Source organism: Mytilus galloprovincialis, chromosome 6, assembly GCF_965363235.1.
Source record: "Mytilus galloprovincialis chromosome 6, xbMytGall1.hap1.1, whole genome shotgun sequence".
Classification (NCBI taxonomy): Eukaryota; Metazoa; Mollusca; class Bivalvia; order Mytilida; family Mytilidae; genus Mytilus; species Mytilus galloprovincialis.
Genome location: NC_134843.1, coordinates 2,203,691 through 2,227,862, shown reverse-complemented (window position 1 = coordinate 2,227,862; position 24,172 = coordinate 2,203,691). Strand labels below are relative to the sequence as shown.

The 24,172-nt window shown below is 32.6% G+C and overlaps 1 protein-coding gene across 2 annotated transcripts; it reads right to left on the bottom strand.

The window, feature by feature from the left end:
• Positions 1-541: 541 nt before the first annotated feature.
• Positions 542-24,160, bottom strand: LOC143078693 (uncharacterized). Of its 2 annotated transcripts, none has more exons than XM_076253603.1 (9): positions 24,024-24,160; positions 23,237-23,301; positions 21,120-21,350; positions 20,297-20,452; positions 18,138-18,311; positions 17,403-17,511; positions 15,971-16,086; positions 15,317-15,364; positions 542-6,685 (listed from the first exon to the last, which is right to left on the bottom strand). In XM_076253603.1, the coding sequence occupies exons 2-9, from the start codon at positions 23,298-23,300 to the stop codon at positions 6,291-6,293; spliced, it is 1,293 nt and encodes a 430-aa protein (XP_076109718.1). In that variant the 5' UTR covers position 23,301; positions 24,024-24,160; the 3' UTR covers positions 542-6,290. The 2 variants fall into 2 exon arrangements, with proteins under 2 accessions (XP_076109718.1, XP_076109719.1); XM_076253604.1 differs by lacking the exon at positions 542-6,685 and adding an exon at positions 8,520-14,019.
• Positions 24,161-24,172: the final 12 nt, after the last annotated feature.

The window sequence follows — 24,172 nt, the reverse complement described above, 5'->3', positions numbered from 1 at the left end:
ATATAATAATATTCATAATTACTGTGTACCAAATATAGTTTATAAAACAAAAAAAAGAACTTTTTTTCATGTAATAGCTGAACCATTTTAATGAGGTCAAGGACATACGATTGATGGAAACTCTGCAACATAATGCATCTGTATACAAGGTATGAAGTAATCACTTCTGTATTCTGAAATATAAGCTTAAGGTGCAGCCTGGGATCCGGGCTCACTGCCCGTAGAAGTAATAGATCAGGTCAGGTTTTCGAAATTTTCTTACTTTTGTCAACGGTTCAAAGTAAAATAAAGGCAACAGTATTTATGTAGTTTACTGGTGTTCAAATATTTTGTTAAATTTTATGAAAATTAAACCAACCAAATTAATTTTAGTCAACGTGTTTGGTACCAACTAAATACAAATAGCCACCTGATTGTTATCCATATTTCTGGCATTCAGTGACTCTTTTCACAGGTTAGAAAAAAAAATATGACAGACATAAACCATCAACAACAATGTTTAAGATGTAGCATACAGGCAAGTAAGACAATACAACAGAACTTTTAAACAAATTTTAATACAAATATCTGTAAAAGATATAAAATGTTTAAATGAATATGAAAAACAGTTCATGATAATGATTAAAACATCATTAAAGCTTATCTGTTATAGAGTGTACTAGTAGAAATGGGTTAAGAATTTGAAGGTGAACCACAAAATTAACATGATCTTCAAATGCCATCCTTTATTAAAAGAAGTTACAATTTTCTCTGACTGGCTAAATGCAAAATAAGAAGTGCAAGTATGCCATCAGAACCAGTATTGCTACTACATTAACCAAAGCAAATGAAGAATGCATAGTTCACCAAACAATAGAGGAAAATATTACTTCCTTATTCTATTGAACAATTTTCTATTTGAATATTAGGTAGACTTTCTTATCTCTTGTATTCGTATTAAAGTATAAATATTTAACAAAAATATAAAATTAAATAACTAAGTTTGAATGAGATTTTATTATGTGCTCTGTAGTAAAAATGTTTTTAAGGAATATAAATTTAAAACTTTGCAAATGTGTTTTTTATGTTAAGATGAACATAATTAGATGATAAGTAAAAAATCGCGGAATTTCCCTTTAATGTAAAATCAAATAGATACAATATCATCTTATTCTTAAACATTTTAAACTGTAAATAATGCCTTTTATTATCATAAAAAAAATCACTTAATAGAAGTCTTTATTTAGTAGTACAGTTATATATCAACAAAATCATACAACAATTTCTTCAAAAAAAGCTTCTCTTTTACATAATTATCATACAATCAAAGATAACATGCAAAATAAATACCAATACTAGGATCATTTTTCATTTATTTTACAGATTTATGTAATACCCCAGTCCCACTAGGCCACGATCGCACTACGATCTGTGAAAAAAATGCAAATTTTGATGATCGTGGTACGATCGTGTAGGTCGCAGTAAGGTCGTACCACGGTCATGGTGAGGTCTTCAAGATCGTGAAGAGCGTGGCCAACTTTGAACATGTTCAAAACAATCGTGGTGCGGTCGTGGCGAAATTAGGTCGTAGTAGAAGCGTAGTGAGAGCAAATTAAGATCGTAGTAAGATCGCAAAGGTCGCTGTACAATCGTAGCGAGAGCGTAGCGAAAGCGTGATTCTATTCGGAGAGATTGCGCTACGATCTCACAGCGACGTTATCACGACCTTACTACGACCATCACGTTCTCACCGCGACCCAACTACGCTTCCAATACGACTTTACCACGCTGTTCACGACAATAGTACGATTCTAGCACGCCCTTGCCGTCCTCATCACGCTCTTCTCGCGACCTTACTACGTTCACACTACGACCATCATTTTTATTGTCATTTTCACATAAAATATATAAAAAATACTCCCTAGATTTTGTTTGTCTGAATGTATTTATCCATTTGCTTTAACGGCTCAAACATGCTTCTCGTTTTTATATAGATTAGACCGTTGGTTTTTCCCGTTTAAATGGTTTAACATTAGTATTTTTTTGGTCCCTTTATAGCGTGCTGTTCGGTGTGAGCGAAGGCTCCGTATTGAAGGCCGTACATATACCTTGGCCTATAATGGTTTACTTTTATAGATTTTTACGTTCAACTTGATGGAGAGTTGTCTCATTGGCACTCAAACCACATCTTCCTATATATATTGACACATCTGTGTCATCTCTGCTATCGTTCACTAAAATATCGTCATTTGAGCTTTATGGACCAACAATAGGTTGTAATTTAGGTTTGATTGGTCGTTCCGACATCTCTTGATGACAAGTATTATACTACTTATGTGTATAGTACCAGTTTAATTGAAGTCTGGAGCTGGCATGTCAGTTAACTGATAGTAGTCTGTTGTTATTTATGTATTATTGTCATTTTGTTTATTTTCTTTAGTCACATCTTCTGACATCAGACTTGGACTTCTCTTGAACTGAATTTTAATGTGCATATTGTTATGCGTTTACTTTTCTTCATTGGCTAGAGGTATAGTGGGAGGGTTGAGATCTCACAAACATGTTTAACTCCACTATTTTTGCGCCTGTCCCAAGTCAGGAGCCTCTGGCCTTTGTTAGTCTTGTACTATTTTAAATTTTAGTTTCTTGTGTACTATTTGGAGTTTAGTAAGGCGTTCATACTTTGCTCCCTCTGCCTCTACATCAACCCCTACCACCACGCCCACGTGTTCGAGTAGATTTTGGTGGCATGACTGTATTGTTTCCGAGAAATCTCCGTTTTAATCAGAAATAGAAGGAATTGAACTATATTGATATGAAACACGATATTGACGGTATTGCTGAGAACGTAGTAAGATCGCGTTATGAACGTAGTATAATCGTGGTAAGAACGTGCTATAATCGCAGTAAGATCGTGTTGCAATCGGATAACTCGTGGTATGGTCGTAGTGAGAACGTGAAGAGCGTAGAAAGATCTTTATGAGCGTAGTGAGGTCACAGAATAAGCGCGGTGAGAACGTGGTTTAATCGTAGCGAGATCGTTGTAGAAGCGTATTTAGGACGTAGTAGCATCGTGAAAGCAACGAAAATTAACATTTTCATACCGCTCATACCGCGACCTCACCACGATCTAAATTTATTTTAGATCGCGGTGAGCGTGGTGCGATCGTGGTCTAGTGGGACTGGGGCTTTAAGGGTTGTCAAGATTAAAACCAAAAAAAGCTAAAAAAAGTAAAAACTACTAAATCATTTAGAAATGTTTTAAGTTTGTAGACCTTGTTTTTTTTGGTCAATTTTCTTCTGTTACTTTTTTCTTGGTTTACTATATTATATATTATTCAGGAATATGACAGTTGTAATCCATTCGTTTGATGTGTTTGAGCTTTTTAAAAATCTTTGCAATTTGATTACGGGCTATCAGTTTTGAATTTTCCTAGGAGTTCAGTATTTTTGTGTTTTTTTTAAAAAAGGAAAGAAGAATGAGTTAATATAGTCATTTAATATGGCAAGCAGTTTTGCAATTATATTCGTATTTCAAGATATCTCATATAATATATAAGATATCTCCTTTAATTTATAAGATATCTCATATAGTTCATAAGATATATTATATAAAGTATGTGAGATATCTTATAAAATATTTTTTATATAAGATATCTTCTAAAGTTTATAAGATATCTCAAATAGTTCATAAGATATATTATATAATTTATGAGATATCTTATAAACTATATTAGATATCTCATAAACTATATAAAAAAAAAAGAAGTAAAATCACAAAAATACTGAACTTAGAGGAAAATCAATTCGGAAAGTCCATAATCACATGGCAAAATCAAATAACAAAACGCATCAAAAACAAATGGACAAGAACTGTCATATTCCTGACTTGGTACAGGCATTTTCAAATGTAGAAAATGGTGGATTAAACCTGGTTTTATAGCGCTAACCCTCTCACTTTGATGACAGTCTCATCAAATTCCGTTATATTTACATTGATGCGTTAACTAAACAGACACAATAAATAAAATAGTCAAAATATGGGTACATCAGTCATCATCGTATAACAATTTTAAAAGGAACAATTTAACAGAACACAAAAACATCTATCTACAAACACATTCATTGATTTGTGTGTCTGACATCAGAAAATTTTGTACGTCACATAGATTTGTCATTCAATGTGCATACAAACAATTTTAAAATTTACATAGGCAATGTAAGCATATAGGGTTAAAAAATCAAAGTATGTAAGAATAAATTTCAGAAATAGACCGAGATAGAAAATAGTCCAAAAGTTATATATAGAATTTATAAGAATCCACAAATAGTTAATTCCACTACGTGATTGAATGATTTTGACGTTTATGGTTTGTCCTAACAAACTTGAATATAATTTGTAACTTAACAGTATACATTTATAAATTACAAATAAGCACAACAAAAACAACTTGAATTTAGGAATGACAAAGTGACAAGTAAGTGGTGGGATATATCAAATTTTATAGAAAGCAAACAAAATATGAAATAATTTCATTTTACCAACATCTGTTACAAACTTCTTGGTGGTTGAATAAGAAAAGTTCTGTAGTAAAACCAGTAAAAAAAGATAAAGTCCTAAGTTATCAAGCTTTTTCAACTGATTGCAACATTTGACAATTGTCTTGAATATCTCAAAATAATATCTAATAGGACAGAACAGTAACAAGAAAAATGGTTTAAATATTAAAGTTTTGTACTGTATACAAAATAACAAAATATGACGAAACAATATAAAGCAGATATATTATGAAGCCATATAAAAATAACAAGAACATCCATATCTATACAGAAGGAGCACTAAATGTGTAGGAAGGTGGCTGATCACCATTTGAGTTGACTGTCACATTAAGGTTAATTTGAGGATTAATGTGAACTGCTGGTCTATCCCTAACAGAGGATAAACTCCTATACAGTAGGAGCACTAAATGTGTAGGAAGGTGGCTGATCACCATTTGAATTTACCGTCACATTAAGGTTAATTTGAGGATTAATGTGAACTGCTGGTCTACCCCTAACAGAGGATAAACTCCTATACAGTAGGAGCACTAAATATGTAGGAAGGTGGATGATCACCATTTGAATTAACTGTCACATTAAGGTTAATTTGAGGATTAATGTGAACTGCTGGTCTACCCCTAACAGAGGATAAACTCCTATACAGTAGGAGCACTAAATGTGTAGGAAGGTGGCTGATCACCATTTGAATTAACTGTCACATTAAGGTTAATTTGAGGATTAATGTGAACTGCTGGTCTACCCCTAACAAAGGATAAACTCCTATACAGTAGGAGCACTAAATGTGTAGGAAGGTGGATGATCACCATTTGAATTAACTGTCACATTAAGGTTAATTTGAGGATTAATGTGAACTGCTGGTCTACCCCTAACAGAGGATTAACTCCTATACAGTAGGAGCACTAAATGTGTAGGAAGGTGGCTGATCACCATTTGAATTAACTGTCACATTAAGGTTAATTTGAGGATTAATGTGAACTGCTGGTCTACCCCTAACAGAGGATAAACTTCTATACAGTAGGAGCACTAAATATGTAGGAAGGTGGCTGATCACCATTTGAATTTACTGTCACATTAAGGTTAATTTGAGGATTAATGTGAACTGCTGGTCTACCCCTAACAGAGGATAAACTCCTATACAGTAGGAGTACTAAATATGTAGGAAGGTGGCTGATCACCATTTGAATTTACTGTCACATTAAGGTTAATTTGAGGATTAATGTGAACTGCTGGTCTACCCCTAACAGAGGATAAACTCCTATACAGTAGGAGCACTAAATATGTAGGAAGGTGGATGATCACCATTTGAATTAACTGTCACATTAAGGTTAATTTGAGGATTAATGTGAACTGCTGGTCTACCCCTAACAGAGGATAAACTCCTATACAGTAGGAGCACTAAATGTGTAGGAAGGTGGCTGATCACCATTTGAATTAACTGTCACATTAAGGTTAATTTGAGGATTAATGTGAACTGCTGGTCTACCCCTAACAGAGGATAAACTCCTATACAGTAGGAGCACTAAATGTGTAGGAAGGTGGCTGATCACCATTTGAATTTACTGTCACATTAAGGTTAATTTGAGGATTAATGTGAACTGCTGGTCTACCCCTAACAGAGGATAAACTCCTATACAGTAGGAGCACTAAATATGTAGGAAGGTGGCTGATCACCATTTGAATTTACTGTCACATTAAGGTTAATTTGAGGATTAATGTGAACTGCTGGTCTACCCCTAACAGAGGATAAACTCCTATACAGTAGGAGCACTAAATATGTAGGAAGGTGGCTGATCACCATTTGAATTAACTGTCACATTAAGGTTAATTTGAGGATTAATGTGAACTGCTGGTCTACTGTTTGTGTTGTTGAATGGAACATCTGCATATGGAGGCGGAGCATCATTTGTCCTGTTGTATTGAGGATTGTTTGTTTCTCTCCTTGGTGTTCTGTCTGGAAAATGTTGATGATTATATGATGGTTCCTGGGGCTGGTATCGTAAGCGATGACTTGTACTACTCTCTGATCCAGGGGAAGTAGGTATTTTTCTGTGAAATTTGCAGTACAATGCAAAACAAATAATTACGATGATAACACCTCCTGATATACCAAGAATAATCTGCCAGCGCAAGGATATCACCTCTGTTTCTGAAAAAAAAAGATATCCATGTAAATTTCAAACAATAATATATGAAGAATAGTATGTATTTCCCTCTATCTAAACAATATGAGTCATCTGAGGAGTTTCATAGAATTACTTAGCTAGGTGGAATTACCTACAATAGTAACTATAAATTCCCTTATCAATTGGCATTATTTATCTAAGGCATTATTCTATCCTGCTATGCTCTCTACTTATTTTCTTTGTCATCATTTTACACCTTGTCATACTTGGTATAAAGATATTTACAAATGAAATGACAAAATTTGTATACCAATATTGTGCACAATACTAGTATACCAGTATTGCTATCACCAACTACAGGAGATCCCAACATGGGTTGTCATTTATTTGTAAATATCTTTATACCAAGTGTGACAAGGTGTAAAATGTTGACAACTTTAATGGCAGAGAGAATGGAAACAGGGAATGTGTAAGAGACAACCTAATAAAATAGCAGAAAACAGCTGAAGGCCACAAATGACCCAGTTCTATATGATAAAACCAAAACTTTAAAGAAAAACAACTGTTTAGAATATAAACAGATACATGTAAACTTACTTTCAGACTTATTTTACCAAATTTCTAAGCACAAAAGTCCATTATGATTTCTGGCTTTGTTCAAATTACAGTACAACAAAACTTTTAATTGTGATTTAATTCACTTGCATTCCCTGTTCCATTTGAATTCAATAGAGCATGGCTTTGAATATTATGAAAATTACTGGATCCATCATCATTTCTACTTCAGGAATATATTACCTTAGCTTATTTCACAAAACCATTTGGAAATTTGGGTCCTCATCAATTGGTGTCCAACTTCATACTTTAATTGGCCTTTTTAACTTTTTTGGATTCAAGCATCACTGATGAGTCTTTTGTAGTCAAAACAATGTCTGGCGTACACAATTTTAATCCTGGTATCTATGATGAGTTTTTTAGACCGATGTCTTTTAGTTTTTTTTGTGTTTCGGGGTTGCTGTTTCAATTTAGCATACATTTCATATTTAATCTACTGCATAAAGTTTTTTTTTTTAAATTTATAACAAGTGCACATACTGAAATTTCTTGTCTGCTTTACTGATTACAATTGAACCTTGTGTTGAAAATCTTAAAGATCAAGGTTTTTCTATAGGCAACTGATTGGTACCCTTGTCCCATTGTTTCATAAAAATGAACCATACCATGTTAATGTCAGATAAACCCTCATAAAGTAACATGATCCAAAGCAATAAGCCATCCTATGCCATTAACTGCTTTGTTATTAATCATTCATACTGTTTTATACTTTTACTATCAAGACTTTCAATATTGAAGTATTGCACATTGGCATCATGGGTGCCCTTTAGACAGACGGTTAAATTAAATGTAGGTTACATTTACTTCTACACCATATAAAATGCAAAAATTTGTTTGATTCAAATCTGCTAGTATGCATTATGTCCTAGCTTTAACTACTGAACCTCAGAAATATTTGATTGATTGAAGGTTGCTTAACGTCCAATGACAAATATCACATTCAATTTTAAAAATATTTAGTAGGACTTTTACATATTGAATGGCTCTGTCAAGCAAACAGCATTAGTGAGTTTCAGCAAAAACAGTGGGGTCTTGATTCTTTTTTTTACACACTGTTACAGTGCGAGCTAATATGTTATCTTAAAAAGTCATATAAACTTGTTATCTTTTGCTTATCATAGTATATTCATGAAATAGTTTAAAAATGCATCTGTCCTGAAAATGCATGTAATATTGTCTACTGGACTTTTAAGTATTTATCCAATTAACTGATCATTACTTCTACAAAAAAATAAGATATGATTTTCTTAGAAAATTTTATTACAATACAAGGTATAAAAATTAATAAATAAAGCATATCAAGAAGTTGAAAGATAAATTTTCAACATATCACAAAGGAAGTCACAAGGGGACATGTTTTCTTAATTCCTTCTATAAACAAGAGGCTCTCAAGAGCCTGAATCGCTCACCTGGTAAACAATGCCTTATTGAACATATTGAACCATGCCAGGCAAACATGTACAGCTAACAATTCTTCAATATTACAATATATATGACTTACTGTTTATAAATAAAGAAAATGAGACCAAAACACAAACACTTAAAACTTAGCAATGGTGAAAATGAGGTCAAGTTCAAATAAAACCTGCGTAACCGACATATAGATCATAAAATATTTTCATACACCAAATATAGTTGACCTAATGCATAAAGTATTAAAAAAATAGACCAAAACTAAAAAAGTTAACTTTGACCACTGAATTATGAAAATGAGGTCAAGGTTAGATGACACCTGTCAGCTAGACATGTACACCTTACAATCATTCTATACACCAATTTTAGTAGACCTATTGCATATAGTATAAGAAAAACAGACCAAAACACAAAAACTTACCCCTATGTTCTATTTAAAGTAAGCGCGGCCATGTTTTTTGACGGATCAAAAATCGAAGCACACACTTTGTGCAGGATAATCTAAGGAACTATCATGCTAAGTTTCATCCAAATCCATTCAGTAGTTTCAGAGGAGAAGATTTTTTAAAGTTAGCAAATATGATGAACAAATTGTGAAAAATTGTCATTAAAGGACATTTACCCCTTAAGGGGTCAATTGACAATTTTGGTCATATTAACCTATTTGTAGATCTTACTTTGCTGATCATTTTTGCTGTTTACAGTTTATCTTTATCTATAATGATATTCAAGATAATGACCAAAAACTGCAAAATTTCTTTAAAATTACCAATTAAGTGGCAGCAACCCAACAATGGTTTGTTTGATTCGTCTGAAAATTTCAGGGCTGATAGATCTTGACCTAATGAACATTTTTACCCCATGTCAGATTTGCTCTAAATGCTTTCGTTTTTGAGATATAAGCCAAAAACTGCATTTGACCCCTATGTTCTATTTAAAGTAAGGGCGGCCATGTTTTTTGACGGATCAAAAATCGAAGCACACACTTAGTGCAGGATAATCTAAGGAACTATCATGCTAAGTTTCATCCAAATCCATTCAGTAGTTTCAGAGGAGAAGATTTTTTAAAGTTAGCAAATATGATGAACAAATTGTGAAAAATTGTCATTAAAGGACATTTACCCCTTAAGGGGTCAATTGACAATTTTGGTCATATTAACCTATTTGTAGATCTTACTTTGCTGATCATTTTTGCTGTTTACAGTTTATCTTCATCTATAATAATATTCAAGATAATGACCAAAAACTGCAAAATTTCCTTAAAATTACCAATTAAGTGGCAGCAACCCAACAATGGTTTGTTTGATTCATCTGAAAATTTCTGGGCTGATAGATCTTGACCTAATGAACATTTTTACCCAGTCAGATTTGCTCTAAATGCTTCCGTTTTTGAGATATAAGCCAAAAACTGCATTTGACCCTTATGTTCTATTTTAAGTAACGGCGGCCATGTTTTTTGACGGATCAAAAATCGAAGCACACACTTTGTGCAGGATAATCTAAGGAACAATCATTTTAAGTTTCATTCAAATCCATTCAGTAGTTTCAGAGGAGAAGATGTTTGAAAAATTGTTAACGACGACAGACGACGACGACGACGGACGCCAAGTGATGAGAAAAGCTCACATGGCCTTTTAGGCCAGGTGAGCTAAAAAACTAAAAAGGAACATCAAAACCCTGATCTTAAACATATCAGGACATTATATGACATGAATGAGGTCTTCATTATCTATTATAAATGAGTTTGAAATAATATTAAAATTCGACAGGAAACACCTTAACAAACAAGTAAACATACTTCTATCTCTTTTGTAAACGAATCAAATTTGGGGTTCAAATCACAATAGAAAATACTTGATTTAATGAAAAAATAAATAAAAATAAATGGGGAATGTGTCCATGGGACATAAATGATGCCCCCGCTTGCATATCATATAAAGTTATGAACATTGCATTGTATAAAGAATTGGTTGTATTTTAGTTAACTACAATTAGGGACAAAGGAAGATAACTCCAATTCTAAAAATTTCTTTTAACAATTACATCATTGATATTTTTAGAACAGATATTAGATTCCAGCAATTTTTTTATTTATAAATGGGCATAACTCTAACATCATTAAAGTGAAGCAACCAACTTCAAACTTGATCTGGGGTTTGTGCTTATGATCATTGTGTATAAGTTTCATAACTTTTGGTAAACTAAAGTAAGAGAATGAAAACTAAAAATTCGGCATTTTTTTCATTATTTAAGGGGCATAACTCTAAAACGGTTAAAGTTACAACACCATTATTCAAACTTGATCTGTCTTTTTTAGTAATAAGCATTGTGTATAAGTAATATAACATTTGATTGAGGCAAACTAAAGTGAGAGAACATAAACCAACTTAGGGATGTACATTCAGACAGACAAGGGTAAAACTTAATGTCCCCTCTGCTACAGAGGGGCATAATTACTCACAGAAGTATCATACTTAAGTAATGCTTTATTTTTATCAGTTTTAACATAGTATATTCATGAAACATTTTAAAAATGCATCTGTCCTGAAAATGCATGTAATATTGTCTACTGGACTTTTGAGCATTTAACCAATTAACTGAACATTACTTCTAAAAAAAAATAAGATATGATTTCTTAGAAAATTTTATTACAATACAAGGTATAAAAATTAATAAATAAAGCATATCAAGAAGTTGAAAGATAAATTTTCCACATATCACAAAGGAAGTCATAAGGGGATATGTTTTCTTAATTCTTTCTATAAAAAAAACTAAAAAGGAACATCAAAACCCTGATCTTTAACATACCAAGACATTATATGACATGAATGAGGTCTTCATTATCTATTATAAATGAGTTTGAAATAATATTAAAATTCGACAGGAAACACCTTAACAAACAAACAAACATACTTCTATCTCTTTTGTAAACCAATCGAATTTGGGGTTACAATCACAATAGAAAGTACTGGATTTAATGAAGAGCAGAAACAAACTTTGGGACATACGTTCAGACAGACAAGGGTAAAACTTAAGGGCATACGATACAGTTTTTATCCCGCTTATACATATTTATAAAAATTTCCATATAGACTATTTTTCACCTGATTAAATCAAATATGTAATAAAAATTTACCATCATGTGCTACTTTTTGACTAAAATGAGGTGGAAATTTTGTATATTTGCTCAAACTTCCGATTTGCTGTATATTTATCAAATTAAAAAAAAAATTCAACTATTCACGTTTTCATGAAAATTGGCACACATAATCTTCTCGCTTAATCAAACCAAATGATATTTTAAAAAAGAGGGGTTCATGAACTAGTTTTCAAGTTAAATAAGTTTGAATGACAAAAATCAGTCGAAAAACTGCATCTTTTCCCGATAAGTCATAGTTTGACATTGCGCAAATAACAATTTATAATTTATTTTTAGCAACGTCATTACCTCCCCTGTAACTGTATCGTATGCCCTCAATGTCCCATTCGCTATGGCAGTTGCATAATTACTCACAGGAGTATCATACCTAAGTAATACTTTATTTTTATCTGTTTTAATAAGGTTGGGCATAAAGCAATATGGATATGTTGATATGTAAAAGAATATATCACTAAACAAAGAAAAAATACATACATACTATTAAAACATCATACAAAATTGTCTTCATTACAAAAATGAGGTATGAGGTGGAAAATTACAAAACAAAAACAAATATACATGTACATCATGTACATGTACAAATTCAATTCATGTTTAAACAAATACTCCAGATTGTCAACAATAAATAAAATCTTTCCACACGCATTATATTTCTATCATAAACACATCTATTGCACAATTACATTGATCAAAATTATACATAAAAAATAATAACTACATAAAAATTACATTGGTTTTTAATGGGAGACAATTCAGTTTCAGCAGAGATAATTGCTGAAATGTACCTAATGTCATTTTTAGTACATTTATAAGCACTGTCATTCAAACCCATTAGACTGTTTAATTTCTGAAAATACCGGTTTCTGAAATAATTAAAGTTGTCAAAATATTTCATTGAAGAATTACCCATACTCCCAATGTCATACCTCATTTATTGGTAACCTCTGTTCAGGGGCAGATCCAGCTATTTTAAAAAGGGGGGTTCCAACTATATGCTCCCATTCAAATGTATTGATCAGCAAAAAAAAAAGGGGGGGTTCCATTGAAAAAAATCTCCAATTACCCACATTTTATGTTTGGAAAGGGTGTGTGGACCAGTGTTAGATATATGAGTTACTTTCATTTAAAAATATGTGTTTGTCAAATATAATTAATTTATGTACTTTAATGAAATATCTAATATACAAAAAAAATCTATAGACTATAAATAGAATACTATTCAGTAGATTATTGAGCAATAAGGTGTGTAATATTGAGCATTATATTAATTAACCTTAAGAATGGAGTTCAATATGTTTAAAAATGTTGTCTGCCGTCTCCAAATAATATACACATAAATGATTAAGTCCATGATTTGGACAAAAATATATCGAAGCAAATATTAAAACAACAGCTGGTGCACAACTTCATGTACGGAAGAAAAATCTGTACAATTTTTGTAGAATGAAGTACAGTAACAGATATGTGTTCGGTAAAATTTCAAAATACAATTTGGGCATGTTCACAAGTACATTTTGTGTGGCTGTATGAAGGTTTAAGTAATACATGTATAAGCTTCCATAGGCCTTCTCTTTGGTGATATATTTAGGATGGATTTCTGGTGATCTTAAAGACAGTTTTATAATGAATGTGCACACTAATAAACAATAAATGACACAATGTCATCATCTAGATCCAGTTTCTTTAGACCTGTACTTTGACGATATATTTCAGTGGTTTTCTATGGATCTTAAAGACAACTTTGTTATGAATTTAATCACTAATTAACTATAATCAACTCATTGTCACCTGCTAGCTGCACTTTGGTATTGTATCATTATTTAGGATGGTTTTTTCAAAGATAGCACCATTAACAATAAATTACACATTGTCACATTCAAGCATGGCCGCCCATCACATGTTCATAAGATGGAGGAGCTGATGGCTGAATGATGCCTTCTGGAAAAGATGTTTTATTGTTCATCTCTGGACGTTCTGTATAGTTTGTAGAGACTAGTCTAGGTGTCTCTTCCTCGTCGTGTACAGAATCCATCTCTACTGAGCGATGTGCCTGATTATATCTATGCTTCCTCTTTCTCTTACACACAATGATAGTGACGACAATAATAATGGCTAGCACAATACCCACAATGATCAAGATTATTCTTATATTAAAATGCTCCACTTTCTCTGAAATTTAAAAACAAAAATGGACTTAACATTTGTACATTGCTATAAATTTCATTTCCACAAATTGGTTTGAAGGAGATAAAAAAAATAACATTTTTAATTTACTGCTGTAAGGGAAAGAGGTTAGGCAGAACAGTACTACATGCTATTTTTTCTTTATAGAAGAAAGGAATGTATGAAACTTTGTTTTAATGTTTTAGGATTTCTGAAGGAGGAAAAAATTGTAATTCAAATCAATTATTTGAGGTCTTCCCATCATTATAAGTATTCATGCTAGCCACTATAAATTCTTCTCACACATACTACATGAAACAATGCATACTGGAAAGGAGGTCACACCATACAATAATATTTAATTCATGGTTTAGACTTCATAAATGTTTCATACGGGAAGATATATGGTATAAAAACATTTCAACATGCTGAATATTGTTGACTTTGTTGTTTTTTATTTCAATATTTTGATTCATTTATTGTTGCTTAATGTCCAGCTTATTGTCCAGTGCTATAAATTTATAATTAAGATATTTCACTAACAAAATAGTGTACACCATGAAAAATAAATATTTTAACTTCCGCCCATGAATCACCATTTGCAAAATTCATAAGTGCTTTTTCAGAATTTTTGCCAATAAATTAAGTGCAAAAACTAGAAAATAATCTGTCCATATTCAAAATGGGTCTTTTCCATCAAAATATTGCTTCAGCAATTCAGCAATTTAAGTAAATGATACAAAAGAAAAAAAATCTCTGAACCATATTCATTTTCTTTTTTTTTCTTTGACTGTGCATAGTTACAGATATTTCCAAATTACACTAGAATTGAAATTTCACCCCACTTGTAAACATTGTGTGTAAAATGTGTTCATAGTGTACTTTGTAAACTGTATTCTAGATCTGCATTTATATCAAGAAGACAACATTAAATTTGCATGTAAATCAGGAAAGCAGATTTATGTAGCTGAAGCAACCAATATACATTAAACATACTTATTGTTTATACAGAATGACAAAAGTGTGCAGTAAAATAGTTACAAATTCATACTTATTCAACCTAGAAAAAAAAACTCTTTTATAAGTCACAAATAGCATACAGGTTTAAAACCAAAAGTAGCTCAATTCTTGGATGGAAGTTTGAACACCTAGTGTATCACTAGAAATACTTTTTTCTATGTATTATACCCTCTCTCAATTACTCTAGAATTTTTCTCAAATCAAAATTCAAGTTAGCCAAGTTGGAAGTGTTTTGAGTATAGATAACTTGAGGTTAGTTTGTATGTAAGATTTATGTACTTACTTTCTTTTTCCTTCTCTACTGGTATTGAAAATATACTTGTTTTGTTCACTGTAAGAGAAAAACAAACAGTATTGCAAATTAATGATGGTGTAAGAAGTGGCGCAAAGTAAAAGGGGTTCAACTAAGTAACCGTTTTCAAATCAACAAATATATAAATAACTTGGTAATATGTTTTGTAAAAAACATTAACTATGTGTATTGTTGTCTCTACATTTTGAAAGGATCCTAAATTTGGAAACATTAGAAAATAATGCGTATAGATATAGGAAGATGTGGTTTGAGTGCCAATGAGACAACTCTCCATCCAAGTAAAAATTTATAAAAGTAAACCATTATAGGTCAAGGTATAACCTTCAACACAGGGCCTTAGCTCACACTGAACAGCAAGCTATAAAGGGCCCCAAAAATTACAAGTGTAAAACCATTTAAACGAGAAAGCCAACAGTCTAATCTATATAAAATTGAGAAATGCCTGTTTGAACAAACCTAGAGAGATGGGCAATAGATTTATAAGTCTGCCATTTAATCAAGCTTGAACATTGAAAATCCTCAACATATTGTATTATTAACATAGATGGTAGAAAACACCAATGACACTTACTGGTCTCTGTGGACTATAACTATAAACTAAAAAAAATAATATAATGTAATTACCTTTATTTCTCTGACAAACTGCTAAGTGTTTGTCTCTTTCACATTCTTTAAATTGAAACTTTTGAGTATTGAAATTAAATACTGCACAGTCACTGTCATCATCGTTACCCTCAGTTCTGAAATAAAATAAAAATTTCATCATTGTTACCCTCAGTTCTGAAATGAAATAACATACTTTTTCATCATCGCTACCCTCAGTTCTGAAATGAAATAACATACTTTTTCATCATCGCTACCCTCAGTTCTGAAATGAAATAACATACTTTTTCATCATCGCTACCCTCAGTTCTGAAATGAAATAACATACTTTTTTATCATTGTTACCCTCAGTTCTGAACTGAAATAACATTCTTTATGATCATTGTTACCCTCAGTTCTGAAATGAAATTACATACTTTTTCTTCATTGCTACCCTCAGTTCTGAAATGAAATAACATACTTTTTCATCATTGTTACCCTCAGTTCTGAAATGAAACAACATACTTTTTCATCATTGTTACCCTCAGTTCTGAACTGAAATAACATTCTTTATGATCATTGTTACCCTCAGTTCTGAAATGAAATAACATACTTTTTCATCATTGTTACCCTTAGTTCTGAAATGAAATTACATAATTTTTCTTCATTGTTGCCTTCAGTTCTGAAATGAAATGACATACTTTTTCATGATTGTTACCCTCAGTTCTGAAATGAAATAACATACTTTTTAATCATTGTTACCCTCAGTTCTGAAATGAAATAACATACTTTTTAATCATTGTTACCCTCAGTTCTGAAATGAAATTACATAATTTTTCTTCATTGTTGCCTTCAGTTCTGAAATGAAATAACAAATTTTTCATCATTGTTACCCTCAGTTCACCATACCCTATTTTTACAGTAACTGGTTTTGTAATTTCATCTTTTGAGCTTATAAAATTAACTTATAATGTGTCAAAAGATAACATTGCTGAATCAGATTATGCTTTTTACGTTTTGTTTGCTTTGTTATTTTTACATTTTTTAAAGATATTTTTTGTAACAAACTATAAAGATTTATGGGTACAATTAATGTAGAACAAAATTGGAATAGATATGTGTTTTTCCTAAACTCAAACTCTGCTCCATAAAATGAACAAATAAATCATTACCAGTAAAACATGTACTGTGGATTCAGTTATTTTCAAGGGTATCAATTTTCGTGGATTAAGGAAAACTTGCATATTCGTGGATATTTCATTTTGTGGTTTTGCTAAAGTCTGCATACAAGCCTATAGAAAATTTGTTATTCGTTGAAAATTTAATTTCATGGTTTCCCTTTACCCACGAAAATTGGTATCCAAAGAATAATAATGAATCCACAGACAGTAGTATGTAACCCTGACATGATGATTTTCTTTCATTGGCTACTGTCTAATTGATATATAATTTTATTGAAAGCATGCTAACATACCTAATCCAACTCACTAAAAAAGTGTTGTCTAACCATTTAAATGTTCCTTCTGTTTCAATATCAGTAAGTCCAATCCATGCAGATCCCACAGATACATTTTGTGCATGAGCTAAAAAGATATACAAAGATCAGTGTTGGTACAAATGTGTGTACATAGCTTTAGAGAAAACACAAGATAATGTTATATCTAACAATTAAATCAAGGATTTAAAAACATGTATCTGCTTCTGTTTACAATTATTAAAATACAAACTATTTCTGTTCTTAATTGTCTATTTGCCAATTCCTGTAATTGACCATGTAATTAGAGATCACTTCTTTTAGTTGCCTCCCTTATGAGGGACATACATTTTTATATACAATGGAGAGCTAGCAGAATGAGCAAATTTACCTGTGTGTAATGTGAATAACCTTTAAGTTTATTAAATCTTTTAATTACATTAATTTGTTGCTAAGCTTAATACTTTTGACATCATAAATTATTTGTCATGAAAAAACCGCTGATACATCACTTTCAATTGAGCATGCTTTGCATTGGCAAAAGCAAATTTTGTCTGGTATTGAACTAGTCTATAATAAACATAGTGAAATAATTTGTTTAAAAAGTGTATAATAACAGAATCAAATTGGTAATTGGCAATTGAATATTGTGTGCCTAAGTGCAAATATTTTCATGTTTACAGAATATTTCATTTTATAATAAGCAGATGATATAATACCACTGTAATACATTACCTCTTAAATTATCAAAGACTTGATGATGATTTATTATAGCTAAGTTGGCCTGGCTAAACATACAGTTATCGTAGGCAGAGTACCAGTCTACTCCGGCTACAGGAGACTGTCTTATTCTGTAACACTGGTCAGTAGTGGTCAGGTTTGTCCAGTCAGGTGGACACTCATTTTCATCTGCAAGGGTAAATAGATGAGGAATTCAGGTTACAATAGACACTTATATCCTATCAGGAATAAAAGACAGAGTTTATCAAAATATTTTCACCATGATTATGTTTAAATACAAAATGCTTCAAGGAATTAACAGTATTGACTTGTACAAAAAGGATTGCAGTTGTAGAATTTTTCTTATAAACATACTATTAACAGAGATAATTCAAAAGAAATATACTTATAATAAACTAGAGGCTCTAAAGAGCCTGTGTCACTCACCTTGGTCTATGTACATATTAAACATAGGACACAGATGGATTCATGACAACATTGTGTTTTGGTAATGGTGATGTGTTTTTAGATCTTACTTTACTGAACATTCTTGCTGCTTACAATTATCTCTAACTATAATGAACTTGGCCCAGTAGTTACAGTGGAAAAGTTGGTAAAACTTTACAAATTTTATGAAAATTGTTAAAAATTGACTATAAAGGGCAATAACTACTTAGGGGGTCAATTGACCATTATGGTCATGTTGACTTATTTTTAGGTCTTACTTTGCTGTACATTTTTGCTGTTTACAGTTTATCTCTATTTATAATACTATTCAAGATAATAACCAAACACGGCAAAATTTCCTTAAAATTACTGATTCAGAGGCAGCAACCTAACAACGGGTTTTCCAATTCATCTGAAAAGTTCAGGGCAGATAGATCTCGACCAGATAAAAGTTTTTACCCCGTCAGATTTGCTTTGGTTTTTGAGAAAAGCCAAAAACTGCATTTTGCCCCTATGTTCTATTTTTAGCCATGGTGGCCATCTTGGTTGGTTGGCCGGGTCACCGGACACATTTTAAAACTAGATACCCCAATGATGATTGTGGCCAAGTTTGGTTAAATTTGGCCCAGTAGTTTCAGAGGAGAAGATTTTTTTAAAAGTTAACGACGTCGGACGCCAAGTGATGAGAAAAGCTCACTTGGCCCTGTGGGCCAGGTGAGTCAAAAATAAATGAAGAATGTTTAACTATGAGTGAGTCAAATTCCACATACAGATGCAGGATCTATTCTGTTAAGACTGTTTTGTGATTAAAAGCATTGTGTATACGTTTCATAACATTTGGTTGAGGCAAACTAAAGTTAGAGAAGGGGAAACAACAGATTTAGCATATGGGGCATAACTTATGAACACTGAAAGTGACACCACCAAATTTCAAGTTGATCAGTGTTTTGTGGTTAAGCATCGTAAATAAGTTTTATAACATTTGGGTTGAGGCAAACTTAAAGTAAGAGAACAGAACAAAATTTGGGGAAGTACGGACATCAGGGCAGGGTTGGCAAAGTATTACCCGCCCAGGTTTTACTGGGCGGGAAAACCCAGGTTTTCCCGGGCTAGGCAATACTCCCTGAAACGGGGAATACTGGGCAATATGATTTTTTAAGCTTATTTCAACACAAAATAGTAAAAACTTGTTGTAGTTTCATAGTATTATAGCTAAATATATACATTTTATACAGATAACCATTGAGAGTCATTTATCAGAGTCGTTAGAATAATTCTTTCTCAGATGTATACACTTGTACTTTTGTACATGCATGTATCATAAGACTCTCAAACAAGTAAACTTATTTATAAATAAAAAAAAGGTTTATATATATCTTTTTAATGTATTGCATTTGTGTTTGATTACTGAATCCTCTTTGAAATTCAGGCCAGAATCTTATATTACCCAGTATTGCCCAGTATTACCCAGTAAAACCCAGTAAAACCCGGGTTTCCCAGTATTTTCCACTGGGCTGGGCAGTACTCATAAAACCCGGGTTTTTGCCAACCCTGCATCAGGGGTATAAAAATCAACCAATTTGGCAGGTATACAGCAATTCAAGGTTAATTCTATATGTCCAAGCTACAGTTTGGCAAACAAAAACGATTTCATTATATGGTATGTACATTAAAACATTACATTTATAGACAAACACTGAATATTCAAAACATAACATGTTACATACTGAAAACTTGGAAATTAACTGTGATTCCACTATGTCGATAGAAGTTTTTGTCATTTGAATAGAATTTGAGATAGAGGTAGCGTCCTGAGCTGAGTACTTCATATGGATTCCTGTCTCCACATATTGATGTAATGGCTTCAGTTACTGTTGCATCACCTACAAATCATTTCAAATTATTAAAAGTACATAAATACAGAAATACTTCAAATTTTGCAGCAGAATCCAGTACTTGTAACAAAATACTCAATTTTAATAACAACTCACTTATCATCACAACAACTACATCAATTGAGAAGCTCTTCAAAAACAACAATTTTGAATAATTCCCCTCCTCATACAGTTTGATAAGGCAAGTTATGTCATGTTGACATCAACCCAACATTTCCTTTTCTTAGTAGGGTAAACTTAAGAGTAAAGAATTCATATTCAAACTTACAGTAGTTGTCGTTTGTTTATGTTATTTATACATGTTTCTCATTTTTTTATAGAGATTAGACCGTTGGTTTTCCCGTTTGAATGGTTTCACGCTAGTAATTTTGGGGCCCTTTATAGCTTTTTGTTCGGTGTGAGCCAAGGTTCCATGTTGAAGGCCGTACATAGACTTATAATGGTTTACTTTTTTAAATTGTTATTTGGTTGGAGAGTTGTCTCATTGGCACTCACACCACATCTTCCTATATCTATTTGTTCTTGCTGCATCTTTCTATAATCTAAGCACTTTTTAAAAGCTGCATGATATACAATGTCTACAATTAACAATTGATATTTTAGGCAAAGCAGAACGTTTATTATATCAAAAGATATCAAAATAAGTATTATTTACCATCCATTATTGAGAGATGATCATATGTCCCACATGACGAGTAGGAGGGTGCTAACTGTAGATCTACATGTGTGATTGACAGCTGGATCAGTTTATTCACGCCTCCATCAATCACCCAACCACAGTTTAAGTTGTTGTCATAGATTGTTTCATTAGTAAGGACTGTTCTGATAGTACCACTAGTCTCACCATTTATTGTCTGTGTGTTACCATTTTGACAGTAGTGAGTCACTGAAATATAAAGTAAATTCAATCATAGTTTAACTGTTCAAAACATAATTCACTATCCAAAATATGTTCACTGTGGATCAGGGTGATTGCTGGTGATGAGTGATTCACTGTTAACGGTGTGATTGCTGGTAATGAGTGTTTCAATGTGGAACATGGTGATTGCCGGTGATGAGTGATTCAATGTGGAACACTGGGATTGCTGGTAATGATTGATTCAATGTGGAACAGGATGATTGCTGGTGATGAGTGATTCAATGTGGAACATGCTGATTGCTGGTATTGAGTGATTCAATGTGAAACATGGTGATTGGTGGTAACGAGTGATTAAATGTGAAACATGGTGATTGCTGGTATTGAGTGATTCAATATAAAACTTGGTGATTGCTAGTGGTGAGTGGTTCAATGTGAAACATGGTGATTGCTGGTGATGAGTGATTCAATGTGAAACAGGGTGATTGCTGGTGATGATTGATTCAATGTAAAACAACGTGATTGCTGCTGATGATTGATTCAATGTGAAACAGGGTGATTGCTGGTGATGATTGATTCAATGTGGAAGATGGTGATTGCTGGTGATGAGTGATTCAATGTAAAACAAGTTGACTGCTGGTGATGATTGATTCAATGTGGAACAAGGTGATTGCTGGTGATGAGTGATTCAATGTAAAACAAGGTGATTGCTGGTGATGAGTGATTCAATGTGAAACATGGTGATTGCTGGTGATGAGTGATTCAATGTGAAACAGGGTGATTGCTGGTGATGATTGATTCAATGTGAAACAGGGTGATTGCTGGTGATGACTGATGCAATGTGGAACAGGGTAATTGCTGGTTTTAAGTGATTTAATGTGGAACAGGGTGATTGCTGGTGATGAGTGATTCAATGTCTAACAGGGTGGTTGCTGGTGATGAGTGATTCAATGTGAAACAGGGTGATTGCTGGTGATGATTGATTCAATGTAGAACATGGTGATTGCTGGTGGTGAGTGATTCAATGTGAAACATGGTGATTGCTGGTAATGAGTTATACAATGTGAAACATGGTGATTGCTGGTAATGAGTGATTCAATGTGAAACATGGTGATTGGTGGTGATTAGTGATTCAATGTGATTGCTGGTGATGATTGATTCAATGTGGTAAAGGGTGATTGCTGGTGATGAGTGATTCAATGTGAAACAGAATAATTCCTGAAGATGAGTGATTCAATGTGGAACAGAGTGATTGCTGGTGATGAGTAATTCAATGTTGAACAGGGTGATTGCTGGTGTTGAGTGATTCATTGTGAAACAGGGTGATTGCTAGTGATGAGTGATCAATGTTGAACAGGGTGATTGCTGGTGATGAATGATTCAATGTGAATAAATGTGATTGCTGCTCATGCTGGTGCCAGTGGTGGTGAGTGATTCAATGTGGAACAGGGTGATTATTGTTGATGATGGATTCAATGTGAAACAGGGTGATCTTTGGTGAGGAGAGAATCATTATCGCTGTGAAAAGGGTAATTGCTGGTGTTGAGTGGTTCAATGTGAATCAAGGTGATTGCTGGTCATGCTGGTGATGAGTGGTTCAGTGTAAAACAGGTGATTGCTGTTGATCAGTGATTCAATTTGGAACAGGATGATTGTTTGTGATGAGTGATTCAATGTGGAACAGGGTGAATCAAGCTCATTCTTAGTGATTAGTGATTGAATGTGAATCAATGTGATTGCTTGTAATTTTAGGTTTTTACTACTCTGTAGAGTACCTATCATTAATTATACCGAGTAATAATGCATACCTAACCACAATCACCAGCATTCACCAATGTTCACAGTTTCAAAATTCAACAGCAGGAGAGATTTAACTGAATCACCTAGAGTGTCCAATATCTTAAAAGACTACTTACCACTTATAACACTTGTAAAATTCAGAAAAAGTATAAAAAGTATCTGAAGTTGAAACATCCTCATTCTGAAAAGTAAAGAAAAAGTATGAACCTTTAAATACAATATTTGACATCAAAAGTGAAATAATACAGTGGAAATTTCTCATCAATTCTATATAAAGGACCAGCTTTTTCAATTAGAGAAACATATCCAAGTCATGTAATAGTACAAACATAGACATGAAAACTAAAAAAAAATTTGTTCTTATTGTGACATAATTAACCTTATCGTTATTTGGAAATCTGTGCGGGTTGACCTGAGAAAATCTGTGTCATTTGAACATATTGAACTATTGATATCATACGACACTCATCATTCATGTTTCAATATTGATGTCACATATTTTGTATTGTGACGTCAAAATTTTACAGGACTTTTCTGATGTCAAGTAATGGCTGACAAATAGTGATAAGATGTATTACAACATCACTAAATATGTAAACATGGTCACAGACATAGATTTACAGGAAAGTACCTGAATTCCAAAATACATCTATTCTCAAATGTCATATTATTCAATTTTGATCAATGTAACCTTTTAGGGGTATTATATCCATAAATGCGGATATTACCCTTTTACAGTTTTATAAGAATCTTCCCAAATATAACTGGCAAATATAATTGTGCTCCTTTGAAGGAGGGATTTTCTCAAACAGAACAGAACTGGCAGCTTTTTTTAGTCATTTATAGGGACATTTGTCTTTAAAACACCGATTTTAAATAAGAATAAACACGATTGAGTCTTACATAATTAGCACGGAATCAACTTATTTGATATTCTATGTTTTGTAACATAACTACGTCTTGTGTGTCATATATGTAAAGATGTATTTCAAAATATCTCTGAATGATTTACAGGAAGCCCATAACAAAAACAAAGAGTTATTTCCCCTGAG

Excerpts from the sequence above, each read along its gene's own strand:
- LOC143078693 (XM_076253603.1), bottom strand. The coding sequence starts at position 23,300 with ATGAGGATGTTTCAACTTCAGATACTTTTTATACTTTTTCTGAATTTT. Across the intron at positions 18,312-20,296 it reads AGTTAATTTCCAAGTTTTCA|ATGAAAATGAGTGTCCACCT; the intron begins GTATGTAACATG and ends TTACCCTTGCAG. Across the intron at positions 15,365-15,970 it reads AGTTTGTCAGAGAAATAAAG|TGAACAAAACAAGTATATTT; the intron begins GTAATTACATTA and ends TTTCTCTTACAG.